This window comes from Phoxinus phoxinus (genome assembly GCF_949152265.1).
Source record: "Phoxinus phoxinus genome assembly, chromosome: 1".
Lineage (NCBI taxonomy): Eukaryota > Metazoa > Chordata > Actinopteri > Cypriniformes > Leuciscidae > Phoxinus > Phoxinus phoxinus.
In genome coordinates, this window is record NC_136876.1 from 32,846,290 (window position 1) to 32,862,646 (window position 16,357).

A 16,357-nucleotide genomic window follows, 5' to 3' on the forward strand; every position below is an offset into this window, starting at 1 on the left:
GCACAGAGCCCTCATCGCTGCCCAGCACAGAGCCCTCATCGCTGCCCAGCACAGAGCTTCCTGCACCGCTGGTCCCGTCCAGCCCAGAGCTTCCTGCACCGCTGGTCCCGTCCAGCCCAGAGCTTCCTGCACCGCTGGTCCCGTCCAGCCCAGAGCTTCCTGCACCGCTGGTCCCGTCCAGCCCAGAGCTTCCTGCACCGCTGGTCCCGTCCAGCCCAGAGCTTCCTGCACCGCTGGTCCCGTCCAGCCCAGAGCTTCCTGCACCGCTGGTCCCGTCCAGCCCAGAGCTTCCTGCACCGCTGGTCCCGTCCAGCCCAGAGCTTCCTGCACCGCTGGTCCCGTCCAGCCCAGAGCTTCCTGCACCGCTGGTCCCGTCCAGCCCAGAGCTTCCTGCACCGCTGGTCCCGTCCAGCCCAGAGCTTCCTGCACCGCTGGTCCCGTCCAGCCCAGAGCTTCCTGCACCGCTGGTCCCGTCCAGCCCAGAGCTTCCTGCACCGCTGGTCCCGTCCAGCCCAGAGCTTCCTGCACCGCTGGTCCCGTCCAGCCCAGAGCTTCCTGCACCGCTGGTCCCGTCCAGCCCAGAGCTTCCTGCACCGCTGGTCCCGTCCAGCCCAGAGCTTCCTGCACCGCTGGTCCCGTCCAGCCCAGAGCTTCCTGCACCGCTGGTCCCGTCCAGCCCAGAGCTTCCTGCACCGCTGGTCCCGTCCAGCCCAGAGCTTCCTGCACCGCTGGTCCCGTCCAGCCCAGAGCTTCCTGCACCGCTGGTCCCGTCCAGCCCAGAGCTTCCTGCACCGCTGGTCCCGTCCAGCCCAGAGCCTTCGCCGCTGGTCCCGTCCAGCCCAGAGCCTTCGCCGCTGGTCCCGTCCAGCCCAGAGCCTTCGCCGCTGGTCCCGTCCAGCCCAGAGCCTTCGCCGCTGGTCCCGTCCAGCCCAGAGCCTTCGCCGCTGGTCCCGTCCAGCCCAGAGCCTTCGCCGCTGGTCCCGGTCAGCTCAGAGCCCTCTTCGCCGCTGGTCCAGTCCAGTGCTGACCTCCCCAAGAAAATTTTGGGGGGGGGCAATAAGTCCTCTGAGGGGATCGTGGAGGCCCTTCCGACACGGTTCCCATGGCCACCCGAAGGGTCCTCACCGCCATGGCCGCCCGAAGGGTCCTCACCGCCATGGCCGCCCGAAGGGTCCTCACCGCCATGGCCGCCCGAAGGGTCCTCACCGCCATGGCCGCCCGAAGGGTCCTCACCGCCATGGCCGCCCGAAGGGTCCTCACCGCCATGGCCGCCCGAAGGGTCCTCACCGCCATGGCCGCCCGAGGGGTCCACACCGCCATGGCCGCCCGAGGGGTCCACACCGCCATGGCCGCCCGAGGGGTCCACACCGCCCTGGCCGCCCGAAGGGTCCACACCGCCATGGCCGCCTGCTCCGCCCTGGCCACCTGCACGTCCTGCTCCGCCCTGGCCGCCTGCACGTCCTGCTCCGCCCTGGCCGCCTGCACGTCCTGCTCCGCCCTGGCCGCCTGCACGTCCTGCTCCGCCCTGGCCACCAGCAAGGCCTGCTCCGCCCTGGAGGCTTCCTGCTCCAGATCGGCCACCCCTTCATCAGCCTCCAGGGCGCCCACCCCCCCACCCCTTTGTTGTTCTACGGCGCGAGGTCGCGCCTTATTGAAGGGGGGGCGTTATGTCACAGTCTTCGTCTGCACCTGTCTGTCTTAGTCTGCACTACACTTCCCAGTATCCCTTGTGTCTCCACACCTGAACTCACTCCCTCAATCATCCACCTGTTCATCGTCCTCATCATCTGTGTCACCTGTCTTCACCTTGTTAGTGTTCGTTTGTTTCTGTATTTAGTTTGCTACTCTTCAGTCTGTCCTTGTCGGTCCTTGAATATGTTACAGTGTATCGTGAGTGTTACCGTTTTGTGTAAGCTTTATTATAGTAAAAGTTTGAATTGGAGCTTTGTGCCTTTGCCTTTGTTCACCCGCACCATACCCGTGACAGATATATTATTTACATTTAAATAACTGTTTTCTATTGGAATATATTTTAAAATGTACTTTATTCCTGTGATCAAAGCTGAATTTTCAGCATCATTACTCCAGTCTTCAGTGTCACATGACCCTTCAGATATGATGATTTGATGCTCAAGAAACATTTCTTATTATTACTAATAATGAAAACAGTTGTGCTGCTTAATATTTTTACGGGAACCCTGATAGAAACATTACAGGATTCTTGTCTTAACTATCACTTTTCACAAATGTAATGCATCCTTGCCGAATAAAAGCAAATAGTAATAATTCCTTTTGTTTTGTTTTTTTACTCTTACTGTATATCTGACAACAAACACAACAAGCAAGAGAGTGAAAGCGAGAGAACCTGTCAGTGATCTGTTCTGTGGTCAGGGATGGACATTCCTCAGGCTTCGGCGCAGATCTCCGTGTTCTGCCGTGTTCTTCCTTCCTTCCCCTCTGCCTCCAGGGAGCGCTGGAGGGACGGGCTGGAGACGGACCCACAGCTGACATATGTCTCTCCTCTTTCACCTCCCTCTCCCTCCTCTCTCCCCCATTCTTCTCCAGGCCGTGTCCATTCAGGTCATCCCCGTCTCTGGTTCCACTCCTCCACACCACTCCCTCCGAAGAGCTCTTTTTCAAGATGCCTTTAATCTGCACTGCATTCTGGGAGTTGCCGCCCGCTGTAGGCTTCGGATGGGGTGATGAGGTGAGTTCGGGGGAGGAACCCCTCTCCTGTGAAGAGCTCGGCCCAGAGACACGCACTTCACTGGGCTTCAGGTTGATGGACTCAGCTTGCTGTCGGTCAGAGAGGTGAGGCGTCAGATGAAGACGAGGAAGCTGAACGGGTTCTTTCTGAAGCTAAAGTGGAAGAGAGGCTTATTACAAACATCTCTGGAAAAGACAGAGAAGGTCTAGAAGTTAAAGTCACAGGAAAAATGGCTTGTGTTGTGTTGTGGATGCTGGTGTCATTATCAGGTTGCTTAAGCATGACTTCTGTGTTCAATGAAAGTTTTGCTGTGCAGCATTACTGGAAAAAGCTTCTTCCCAATATCCAATATTTCTACGTTATTTTCTAGTAGAAAATATCTGAACATCCTTCATACAATAATAATTTAACAGAGCAAAATGATTAAGGTAATAAGATATTTTTTTGTAGAAAATATATTGTGACTGAATTGTATCGTTTATTGCTTAAATGAACTGTTTAACAAACTGACAATAGGGTAAAAAAGCAACTCATAATAATAATAAAATATTATAGATAATGAATAATCATCAATCATATTTACTGTAAAAAAAAATGCTGAAAAACAAACCAACTATCAGAAGTTCCAATTATCTGAAAATTAATGAAACTATTAATGAAAATAAATGAAAATTATTGAAAGAAAATATTTTTTGTGTTTTTTTATTTATTTTATATACATATAATATATATATATATATATATATTCATTTTATTTATTTTATTTTTGCTGTGATGGCTATGCCATTATTTTTTTTAGATCGTAGGATTCATTTTTAGAAAATGTATCTTGAATTAAATTCTTCCACCTTGTTTATAAAACGTACTAAACATAGATACATTCATCATTCAAACAACAACAAAAACCTAACTTTTATTTTTGATGGCTAGCATAAGCCAGCATTGAAATTCATCTGAATGTTTTATCATGGTCACCAGATCTGAGGCTGACACACACTGATTAAAACAAAATGATGACTGGACAAGTGGCAAATAGAGACTATGCCAAATATACTTACCAAATTGACCTCATCCACAGTGATGGGCTGTGTGCGGTAGCGCGCGCCCTTCTGCCTGCGTCTCTCGGAGGCCTCTAGTGGGCTGCCGTCTCTCACGGGACTCCCCACAGCACCCGATATGGGCTGAGACAGTTTGTTGAAGAGAGCCAGTTTCTCACTCATAGACAGTTTAGTGCCAGCATCATCCTCCACCTCTGCCTCAGGCTCACCCGCCTCACCCGACTGAGGACTGCAGACAGTGAATTAGGTCATTCATTTGTTTTTAACCTCACAATTACTTCTTAAATTGGCAGTGGCACTGCTGCTGTAAGCGTAGATAGAGATTTAAAGACATGTTAAGGTGCAAGAAATGAGCATGTTGTATAATGAAGTCCCGCCCACCTCGCTGCCATCACTGTTTCCTCAAAGGTGATTGGCTGAGTGAGTGCTCGAGGATCGTTGTTGCGGCGGACTCTGCGCTCATGAAAACTATTACTGGAGCGAGGTTTGAGGAACAAGGACGCCTCGGGTGAAGCTGTCTTCTCCAATTCCTGATAGCAAAACAACAATGTAATAAAAAATTGTTAAATGGTGGAATTAAAAGAGAGAGATCGACAAATGTAAATAATTCACCAAGAGATACAGTTGACCAAAAAATGCTTCTTTTTTTTAAAAAAAATTAAAGACATTAATGATTTTATTAGGGAACAAAGCATTAAATTGATTAACAGTGACACTAAGACATTAAAAATGTTACAAAATGTATTTATTTATTTATATAAAAAAAAATGCTGTTCTTTTGAACTTTCTTTTTTCTAAATAGTCCTGAAAAATGCATCATGTTTTCCACAAAAATATTAAGCAGCACAATTTTTTTTCAACATTGATAACAATAAGAAATGTTTCTTGGGCAGCAAATCATCATATTAGAATGATTTCTGAAGGATCATGTGACACTGAAGACTGGAGTAATGATGCGGAAAATACAGCTCTGCCATCACAGGAATAATTTACATTTTAAAATAAATTCATTTAGAAAACAGTTATTTAAAATAAATAAAAAATTTCCACAGTATTACTGTTTTTATTGTGTTTTTTATGTGCAGATATGTGCAGTACAAACATGTGCAGCCTTGGTTAACATAAGAGACTTCTTTCAAAAACATTCAAAAGAATTTGAACGGTACTGTAATTTGAAAAAATTAAATGTGTCGATTCAAAACATAATTTTAACTGCGTAGAGAAACTTAATTACTTTAAATTCCTTTTTATTTACACAAATTCTTCATGTTTCACCAAATCTGTTTGATTTTCTTTCTTCCATGGATCACAACAGGAGATGTTTAACAGAATGTTCATGCTGCTCTTTTCCATACAGTGAGTACAAAGAGAGTTCCAATGAGTTCCATACAAAGTGAATGGTGACTAGGGAACATCAAACTCAAACACTGACCAAAAAGTAAACTAATAAACTAATTTATGTTAGAAGTCATTGTATATTTGCAATATTATTCATGTTGCCGTATATGTGATAATACTGTATGCTGTATGTGAAGACGTGTCACCTAATATTTAGTCAGAATTCATTTTCATTGTACATAAAAATAATTACTTGTGTGTTCCATGTAAGAATGAATATAATTTGTCACATCAACATGTGAGTGAGTTAAAGGCATAATTATCATTGTTAGGAGAACAATCCCTGTATTTTCTGTATCACCAAGAAAATGCACTTGCAATGCAATTTTTGAATATCTCTGTCTCTGGTGAAATGGGTCAGTGGCAGTATGAATGAAATAGATCCTGTGCTGATAGTCTCTGTAAGGAAGTCACAGTAACAAATGAAACCCAGTGGGTCATACGGTAACCAAACACTCCAGGTGTCCTATTACCACCTACGACCCAAACACAAAGCATAAGAACAGAGAGGAAAAACATAATGGAGCAGAAAGAGAAAGAGAGAGATTAATCCAAAATTATTAGAAATACCTAGTAAAATAAATGACAGTGCATTCGAAATTAATTTTCAGCATCACATTGCTTTTTAAAATGTATAAATAATACTTTATCCTCAACACATTTTAGAAGATTAAAAACATTTTTGTATGTGAGAATTAGTTCTATGTGTGTAATTTCTGATACATGAGAAATGCCTTGTCATAAAAGTGACTTTTAATACATTAAAAGGTGTATTTTATGGTAATGGTACGTGTAGTCTAAAGTAATCATAATTTGCTTCTATTAAGAACAGTAAATTGGGAAGTCCCCAAAAGGGTAAATATATACAAGGTGTGTGTGTGTGTCTGTGTTTTCCATCCATGGCAATGACCTTTTTCTATTCAGGCAGCAGAAGTTGCTAAATAGATACGGTGGGCTCTTGTTTCACCTACTTTAAACAGAGACATCTTGGCAGCTACACTCATCTTGGCTCTATCGTCTGTCTTTACATCCACTGCAAGAAAAACAGCAAGCACAACATTACAAGGGGAAAAGTGTCTCCAAGTCACACACATGTATTTTAGAGCAACAGAAATGCCAAGCTAATCGAAACTGACACATCATAACAGACTGCATTACTTGTGGCACAATATCAACAGATCCTGCTGATTCACACACCACACACACACACACACACACACACACACACACACACACACACACACACACACACAAGCTTTCATTTCTATCCTTGTGAGGACATTCCATAGGCGTAATGGTTTTTATACTGTACAAACTGTATATTCTATCCCCTTACACTGCCCCTATCCCTAAACCTACCCATCACAGGAGACATTCTGCATTTTTACATTTTCAAAAATATATCATTTAGTATGTTTATTAACCCATTCCCCCCATGGGGACCGCTGGCTGGTCCCCACAATGGAGGTGATCTCAGGTTTTACTATCCTTGTGGGGACATTATGGTTCCCACAATGTAATGTATACCAAGTACACACACACACACACACACGTTGTGTTTCCATGTTTCATGGGGACTTTCCATAGACATGATTTTTATACTGTACAAACTGTATATTCTAACCCTAAACCTAAACCTAATACACACATAATTCCTAATTTTCACATGTTATGTATTACACTAAACGTGTTTTTAAGGAATTAGATTATTATGTGAGTGTCACTAAATTACTGTCCTAAGAAGCATGGCTTATATTTATAACACTTTAAACATTCTCTAATACAGCCTTGTAAGATTTATCCACTCACCAGTAATAAAACAGAGGTCATCATAACTGTTTATGACAGTATCCATTTACTCAGAATATATGCATGAGTAAAAGTGTATAAGAGTGTGTTTATGTTTTGGTTTACTATGTGTATTGCATTGCAATGGTACTATGTAGCGGTAGAGTTGCAAAATTTTAAAAGACCGCTCAGACTACAGTTAAACAACCATTTACAAAAAAACAAAACTAAAAAAACTCCTCCATATACGCCTACACACACACACACACACACACACACACACACTACCGTTCAAAGGTTTGGGGTCAGTAAGATTGTTTTTTGAGGGGTTTTTTTAAGAAGAAAAAAAATTAAATTTTGCTAGGATGCATTAAATTGATCGGTAGTGACAGTAAAGACTTTTACATTCTTACAAAATACTTATATTTCAAATAAATGTTGTTATTATAAACTATTGAGCAGCAAATCATCATATTATTATGATTTTTGAAGGATCATGTGACACTGAAAACTGGAGTCATGGTGCTGAAAATCTTTCTGACCCCAAACTTTTGAACGGTATAGTGTATGAATACTGAATTTCATAAAAATCTGAAATACTTCATAAAAATGCTTCAATGTTATAACATCATCTCTGGTTTCGTCAATTTAGCTTGTCACAATGCCTACTTGATTTAATGAGTTTCTCACTTGCAGGTTTTTACTTTGGCACCACTTTTTTTTTTTACTTAAATTAAAAAGCAGCAAATGACTTAATGATGACTTTTAGTTGATTAACATTTTTACAGTGTAAAATTGTAGGTTAAGCACTTACTTTGCGAGGTGTCCTGATTTCCATCGTCCATTGTTCTGTGAAATGAAGAACTTTATGAGAAGTCTCAAAATAAGTGATACACATGTTAACACAGAAACAAGTAAGATGACTTCACACCAGATCTGCTTTAACAAGCCTCTCCTGCACTACGGGCATTGTGACACACACTCGCTCAGACACATCTGTGCAGGTTATATGCATGACATAATGCTAACGATTAAAACTATGAGCTCTTACACACACCCTGTTTGATGATCCTATCAAGCACATGGGATACATGCCGAACTCATTTCCTGACTCAAAGAAAAGGACTGTGCTGAGTGATATCTGGCATCTGTTAATATATTCCAGCTATTTATGATAGTGAAAGGATTTACTCTTAAATGACTAAATATCAACAAAACACACACAGCACTTTCCAAAACATGTATTTGTTGCTATGCAGTGTTTAATTTTCCTGATCCAATAACGTTTAAATCGAGTTTTTAAAATATTTAATTGTAAAATATAGTAAGTGAAAGAAACTGCTGAAATATTACTTAAGATATGCCAATATATAATGAGCTCTTGATCTCAAAATACAGTAAAAAAAAAAAAAAAAACGTAATATTGTGATTATGAAATATTATTACAATTGAATCTGTTTTCGATTTTATTATGCCTGTGTCTATTTACACCAAGTTCAAGTAGCCCGCATTGTTGGCAGAGGCGATTTACACTGACTCCGCCCCCGTTATCTGATTGAGCTTGACAAAATAACAAAAGAAATCCTGCATGGAGAGTGAGGCGTGTGCCGTTAGCTTTTGACGCGATTGACCCAAATTTCAATCCGCTTTTTACCGAACTCATCCTTTTCTCATTGCAAATCAACCTGGAGTAGCGTTTATTATAAATAAATAAATAAAAAAATATATATATATCCATCACATCATCATATTAGAATGATTTATGAAGGATAACGTGGCACTGAAGACTGAAATAATGGCTGCTTTATCATCACATGAATATTTACACTAAGTGAAATAGAAGTATCTTCTTTGCACTTAGTATAAAGAGCATACACTTAGTGCAAAGAAAATACTTCTATGTTCACCTAGTGTTAATATTCCTGTGATGATAAAGTAGCCATTATTCCAGTCTTCAGTGTCACATGATCCTTCATAAATCATTCTAATATGATGATTTGATCCTCAAAAAATCGTTCATATATATATATATATATAAAATAGAGCATGTGCATGTTTGAATGTTTTTTGAATGTCACATGACAAAAGGTTAATGACAATCAGAACACACAACTAAGTTAGTGTGTCTAGGTAGTAAGCAACTGCTGTGAGCACACTGCATGCCTGTGTGGAGATCAGAGACAGTCTCCATACCCACAACTCTCCTTTATCTCACAAGCTGTGATGGGTTGAGTACGGAAACGTTCACTGTTTTTGCGACTCCCTGCAGGATCCCCTGGCATGTATCGACGGGTACACCGACGACTTCCCTCGGCACCTGGTTGAACCGCTAGGTCAAGAGTCAAGGCCACCACGCCACCATCAGTGGTGCTAATGTTGGAGTACACAGACCAGAACAGATGGCGGAGAGGAAGAATGTGTGTTTGCGAGGGAAACAGAAATAGAGAAAGAAGGATTGAGTCAAAGGAAAAGATTAGAAAAGGACACTTCTACTTCTCACAGCACACTGAAGATGGTAGGATGTTAGACAGCATCAGTCACACTGTCACCATGGTGCCAAAACTACAGGTGCACATTAGCATTATGTTAGCACCACAAAATGTGCACATAATAAAATTTATTACATAAAGAGATACCCTAAAACTGATATGAAAAGCAAGAGCACAGATCCAGCCATATTTTAATATGGTGTGACTCCTAGATGTGTGAATAAATTACATGGCATGTATCTATCTAATTTAAGTGCATTTTTGCAGCAAATTAGAAATAGGTGGATACTTAAAGGTACACCATGTAAAAAAAAAAAAAAAAAAAACGAGTCAGTACATCATCAATCCTCCTTCCAAAACGTATATTTATAATTTAGACAGGGCGGGATGGTTTTCGCAGGAAATTGTGCCCGTCTCATATAGAGAAAAGTTCCTCTGGCTACTTTAACGTGTGTACGGTGCAGGAGTAGCATAGGTTAGTTGTCTTTCACAACGACTGGGAAAGATTGACATGAAGCAGCTAAATCACTCGTTTGAAAAAAAACACCGAACAGAGGAGATTCTGCAGGCAAAAGAGAACGCGACAGAGCTCGTAATAAAACAAGAATCAACATTGGCTTGGCTTTTTGGATATGGCGAGAACTGAGGGATTTGAAATGCTGTAAAAGCGTAAATCCTTATATGAGCAGCAGGATAACCATATTCATCCGCACAGCCGAAGCATAACCAAAACAATGTTGTACCGCGTTTTGAACTGCTAAAGGGCTAGAAGTTACATAGTGTACCTTTCATGAAATAGTATTACTATGCAGGATAGTGGTGGTGTTAGAGATAACTGAAAATGTCTTTGCCTGTGGCAATACAAACAGAATGAAGCAGGAAATGAACACACACACTGAGACACACTCCCTACACTCTATTAGACGGAGCAGGGCTCGAGGTTTGCTGTAGAAGAGCGCTCTTCAGCTGGCCTACTGATACATGAGTGTGTAACTGGCGTGTGTCAGGGGTTGAGGGCCCATGGGAGTCTGGAGGGTTTTCCCCATCCACTGTACCAGACGAGCCCAACAAACATTCCCTGGAGAGGGTGATTGAGAGAGACAGAGGACTTCAACTGGAGGAAATAAAGTGTGCAAGACAGGGACAGCTGACAGACATGCACAGGAGGGATGGCGTAGATATAGAGAATGATGAAAAGTATGAAATGTAGCTTGCAAAAAATTATAGACTAATTTATTTTATTTTATTTTTATTTGACGTAATCCATTTGGATTACAGAGCTTTGTCAAAGAAACGAATAAACTGATCGTGATGCATAAAGTATGAATCTATAAACTGAAAGTGTACACAATGACCAGCTGTATATATTTATCAATAAATCCAGTTTGTTTCAATCTCATACATTTTGACTAATTTAATATGGCTTGTTTCACAGCTAGCCATATTTTAACTATAGTTTCAACTGAATACATTTAATCATTTTCACAATGAATAGATGCGTGCTGATCCTAAGCAGTTTGACTAAATGCATTTTGAAAATATGATTATTTAAATAAAATACAATTAAAATAGATAATTTAATAATAAACTTTGCCATGATTTTTTTTTTTTGCGTAAATCTTACCCGTTTCTTTTATGCATGACTGACAAATATGCATCACATTAACAGTGTATTCCAAATGGATGGAAATTGTATATGTAATTCAAATAGATCTATCTTAAATTTAGGCATATGTTTTGTTGTACAGGGGAATTTAGCAGACATTTTATTTTGTGAGGATTAGAATATATACAAAACTGGAAGTCCTGTGTGATCTAGCTAGTGAATATTTGCAGAGGATGTAACTCCCTCACAATACATAATGCCTAATTTATGTCCACAATAAACCCAGGAATGTGTTTTAAGAAAGTAATTAGGATGAATTCTCGAGAGGAATGACACAAATCGTTCATGCTCTAAACAAGCCTCAGGAAAGCTCACCTGCTTTGGTGTGTGTTCTCTCCACTGGCGTTCACCTTACATCCATTGGAGATCATTGCAGGAACAGGCCGTTCCTCTAATGCTGTTTGTCCATTCCTCCCCATCCCTCCATTCATTCCTCCTGAAACAGACTTTTCCACATAGTTAGAGTCACGGACACCGCGTCCTTCCCTGTCTCTTCTCGACCACTTAGATGGAAGCTCCTCTTCCTGGCTGCCATAACGTTCAGCCAGCTCTCGCCGTCTCTCGGCTTTGTAGCGAGCTATGCGTTCAGCTCTGGACTCCTGGGAGACATTTTCCATTTTGTCCATATCATCAACTCCAGTTTTGTCACGGCAGAATAATTCCTGGTGTAGGATCAAGATGATATCAACGCCTCAATTTGGGAAACAAGGGTGGAGTCCCAACCGAAGAAATGTTTGATCAGAAGAACAAATTACAGCAGGTTCCTCGAATAATGTTTGTGTATCATCCTGATCACTTCCCCGAGGACATGGCGCTGTCGGAAAGCAAATAAAAGAGTTCTTAAATTATCCGCTCGACACACTGAGGTGTTTATAGATAAATGGAAGGACAAGAAAATACTTTTATTCAACAATCAACACCTAGCCTACACTGTAAAAAAAAATGTAACCTCTCTAAGTCAAAATATTCTAGTGACTGGTCACATCTAAATTTTTTAATTGGCCCAAGTGAAATTCTGTAAAATAAATTAATTGTTGCAATAGTCTGTTAACATTGGCTCAATGAGAAATAATATGTCAGACTAATTGAAAAATTTAGATGTGACCAGTCACTAGAATATTTTTTTGTTCATATCCAAAGCTCAAACCTGCAAACCTGCAAGATTAGCATTTACCTTTCCTATTTATCAGTGTAAGTGTACTCCATGACCTGCTTCAGTGAGCTTCTGAATTTGGGAAACTCCTCTTGCACTGACACTCTACACCTCTGAAGTGCAGCTCATCTCAGCAGTCTTTTAAGGGCACGCCATTTATCAGACAAGCTGATCCATCAACACCAACACAGGTGTATTTGAGTATATTTAGTCTCAGCAGGTTTATTAGTATTGGCATACTACAACACATTTTAAGTAAATAACACATGTCAAAAACAGTTCAATTGCCACTCTCACAAAAATTATTAGACCAGCTTAAATTGTTTTGCTGTAATGAGTAAACTGAATAATGCTTGTTTATTGTGTATCAGATATTTTCATCAGTCACAAGTTTGCTGTTGGTATGATTTTTAATGCATTTAAAATAATGCTGTACAAAAATACAGTATATAAAAACAGGAAAATATTGAGGAATATTTCTGTTTTAGAAATATATTTTATAATGTAATTTATGCCTGTGATCAAAGCTGAATTTTCAGCATCATTACTCCAGTCTCCAGTGTCACATGATCCTTCAGAAATCATTCTAGTATGACGAGTTGGGCTCAAGAAACATTTCTTACTATTATCAGTGTGGAAAACAGTGCTGCAGTATATTTTTATATAGTAGCCTAATTCTAATATTTTACCACTAATTATCTTTTTGGATTTTTGCAGTTTGATTTGACAAGAATAACACCAAACAAAAATGGATTGGATATTGTTGACGAGACAGTACTATCTGTCAAATATATGTTGATGGTCAGAGGAACCTATTTCAAGGGAAAACTATAATTCAGTTTAGAAATTAATAATAATAATTAATAATTCATTACATTTATATAGCGCTTTTCTGGACACTCAAAGCGCTTTACATAGAAGGGGGAATCTCCTCAACTACCACCAATGTGCAGCATCCACCTGGATGATGCGACGGCAGCCATATTGCGCCAGAACGCCCACCACACACCAGCTAAATTAATAAATAAATTAGTATTATTGTTCACTTTACGCATCTCTGGGGACCCACAGAAACAGTAAAGACCGTTATTTCTGAACAATAGCATGAAGAACCTGAAGAACGAGTGGAGCTGCATCTAGTCGGATACACACACAGACTGTAAGCCATCATCTTGTTAGTCACACTCAGCTGTAAAACATGACATTACCCAAACAAGACTAGTCAGAACATGCCTTCCCAAATTATCATTCATGACTCTACAGATGTGGTAACCTAGTCACCAAGCTGCCATAACAACACAAACACAGCTTTACTCATACATAAATAATGACATCATCATCTTATCACCCATATACAACATGGACCTGGCATGTGGTCGATGGCCTACCCATGGGAGCCCTCAAAGAGTGTGTGTGTGTGTGTGTGTGTGTGTGTGTGTGTGTGTGTGTGTGTGTGTGTGTGTGTGTGTGTGTGTGTGTGTGTGTGTGTGTGTGTGTGTGTGTGTGTGTGTGTGTGTAGGGGCTCCTCTCCTCCTAAATAAGCAAACTGTAAGCATCAGCATTCTGCCAGATCCGCTCACAACTGAAACACAATAGCCCCGATATAACAACAGAGCAAAGATCCAGCAGTCCCACCGCAGACAGAGGGGTACAACTTCACTCAGTGAGCCTTATATGGTGTTTCAGGAGCCCAAAGCAGAGTTTGAGCTCTCGAATCTACAGCAATCATATCATGAGGAATGAAACTTACAAAATGGACCTACCAAGTTTCTCAAAGAACTCTAAGTAATGCATCTATCAATACTGGGAATTACAGGCTGTAAAGTTCAGAACAAGTCATTTCTGCAACTCAAGACTGCCTCATTTAGGGTTCCTCAGACTGTTATACTATTACTAAACAGTTAGCCAATATAGAAATGAAGATAAATTATATACAAGTCAATATTAGGTAATATTAATTGTATCCTCTTAATAGACGTTTAATGCAATAGTGAACAGGATCTTCAGCAGCAATGTCCTCTCTATAGGGAGCATGAGAGTCATGTCTCATCTGAGAGAGACTTTCCTGAGAGATTTAACAAGCTTAGCCATGTCCTGATCCCGATAAGAGTGGAGAGCCCTCAGGAGAGCAAACAGTATGTGACAAAATTAAAATGTGTGTGCTGATTTTAAACATCTAAATAAAACACCAATTAAAATTGTTGTACAACATAATAATAAAAAAATTTGAATGTGCATGTAGCAACATCTTTGTCATAAATAAAGTGGTTATGAAGACCTTATCACTGCAGGCTGTCAGTTTGACACCACTTTGATTTGACTGAGAACTTAAATTTTATTTAGGCCTATTTCTGTTTGCTTAATATTTTGAAGACAAACCCTACACAGCACCCAGCAGAAATCAACCACACAAAGTGGTTACGCTAGAGACAGTATTGATGGAGAGGTGGAGCGAGTCACGTGAGAGGGAGTTTGAGGATACGGGATGGAAAGGCACTGTAGTAGCTGGTTGACGTTTGGGATCAGTTAGACTCATCAGTGCTTAATCCAGTAACTCTATCTGACATGGACATGTGCTGAGCACAGACATATGCAAACAACCACACACACATAGACGGCAACATTCACCATTCACTATGACTGAGGTATTCTCAGCACACGCTACTTAATAGCCGTTGGATTAATTGTACTACAGTTAGCTTATGGCAGGTGTGTTTTCTTGTGGCTGATTTACAACAACCCAGCTGCATTTAAATTAAGTCTCATAAGCTTGTGCCCGGAAAAACAAGTAATACAAGATGCATTTGAGATACACCAATTAAATCGTTTATTAATTGCCAAAGGGATTGTACTCATGTTAAAAATAAAAACAGGAGCAGGTGATGTGCATGCAGCCTATTGTTTTAATCCTGGTTTTTGACGCAATAATTAATCAGTCTACAAAAATAATTATTTATGAATATCTATTATAATACTACTACTACTACTACTACTAATGCACTAAAAAAAATGCTGGGTTGTTTCAACCCAATTTTGGGTAAAATATAGACAAACCCAGCCGTTGGGTTAAATTTTTACATTACATTTTTAACCCAACGTTTGGGTTTGTCCATATTTTACCCAAGATTGGGTTGAAACAACCCAGCATTTTTTAGAGTGTGGTTGCAATTTTGTTTAAAATTGTTATTGTTAATAACAATAATTGTAAAATTTTGTTTTGAGCTGACTAACTGTTAAAGTCAACATGAAACGAACAAGACGAATTGTAGGGTGGGTCTTGCTTTTGCTTGTGTTGTGATGTCATGTGAGTGACAGATTGTCCCGCCCTCACACCAGTTGACACGTCAACAGAGAAGAGAAGAGATATCGCTGCAAGAGGGAGGGGAAGTTATTTTGATTAAAAATTACGAGAGCATGTGAACTAAAAAAAAAAAAAAATTATACAGATGAATCATGTATAATAAATACTGCAATATTCCATAATAAAAATAAGAATTGTAAACTTTTATTTATTGGTGACTTTAAGCTTAAGTTGTTATTTATCTTTCTGAGAATTAATGGATGTTATGTAAAACATTACATGTATGCAAACGCTACATTAAATAAGTAAATAACTTCACAGGAGCAAGAGTGTGTAACTGCCATGACTGCAAGAGTGTAAGTGTGTGTAACTGCCATAACTGCAAGAGTGCAAGTGTGTGTAACTGCCATGACTACAAGAGTGTGTAACTGCCATGACTGCAAGAGTGTGTAACTGCCATGACTGCAAGAGTGCAAGTGTGTGTAACTGCCATGACTGCAAGAGTGTGTAACTGCCATGACTGCAAGAGTGTGTAACTGCCATGACTGCAAGAGTGTGTAACTGCCATGACTGCAAGAGTGTGTAACTGCCATGACTGCAAGAGTGTGTAACTGCCATGACTGCAAGAGTGTGTAACTGCCATGACTGCAAGAGTGCAAGTGTGTGTAACTGCCATGACTGCAAGTGGCAAGAGTGTGTAACTGCCATGACTGCAAGAGTGTGTAACTGCCATGACTGCAAGAGTGTGTAACTGCCATGCAAAGCACGATGCAGCAGGTTACAACATGTTAGAACTA

At 40.6% G+C, this 16,357-nt stretch overlaps 1 protein-coding gene across 10 annotated transcripts in view; it reads right to left on the minus strand.

The window, feature by feature from the left end:
- The window catches only part of svilc (supervillin c), a 35,618-nt gene that overhangs the window by 15,962 nt on the left and 3,299 nt on the right, over window positions 1-16,357 (minus strand). For 4 of the 10 annotated variants that reach the window (XM_079605967.1, XM_079605965.1, XM_079605966.1 and 1 more), the window contains exons 2-9: window positions 11,422-11,920; window positions 10,354-10,518; window positions 9,145-9,321; window positions 7,766-7,800; window positions 6,135-6,196; window positions 4,147-4,295; window positions 3,766-3,994; window positions 2,366-2,859 (exon numbers count right to left, since the gene is read on the minus strand). In XM_079605967.1, coding sequence (XP_079462093.1) covers window positions 2,366-2,859; window positions 3,766-3,994; window positions 4,147-4,295; window positions 6,135-6,196; window positions 7,766-7,800; window positions 9,145-9,321; window positions 10,354-10,518; window positions 11,422-11,732 — 1,622 coding nt within the window. In that variant the 5' untranslated portion in view covers window positions 11,733-11,920. The remainder of the gene's footprint in view (window positions 1-2,365; window positions 2,860-3,765; window positions 3,995-4,146; window positions 4,296-6,134; window positions 6,197-7,765; window positions 7,801-9,144; window positions 9,322-10,353; window positions 10,519-11,421; window positions 11,921-16,357) is intronic. The other 6 variants (XM_079605970.1, XM_079605969.1, XM_079605968.1 and 3 more) reach the window with 2 other exon arrangements.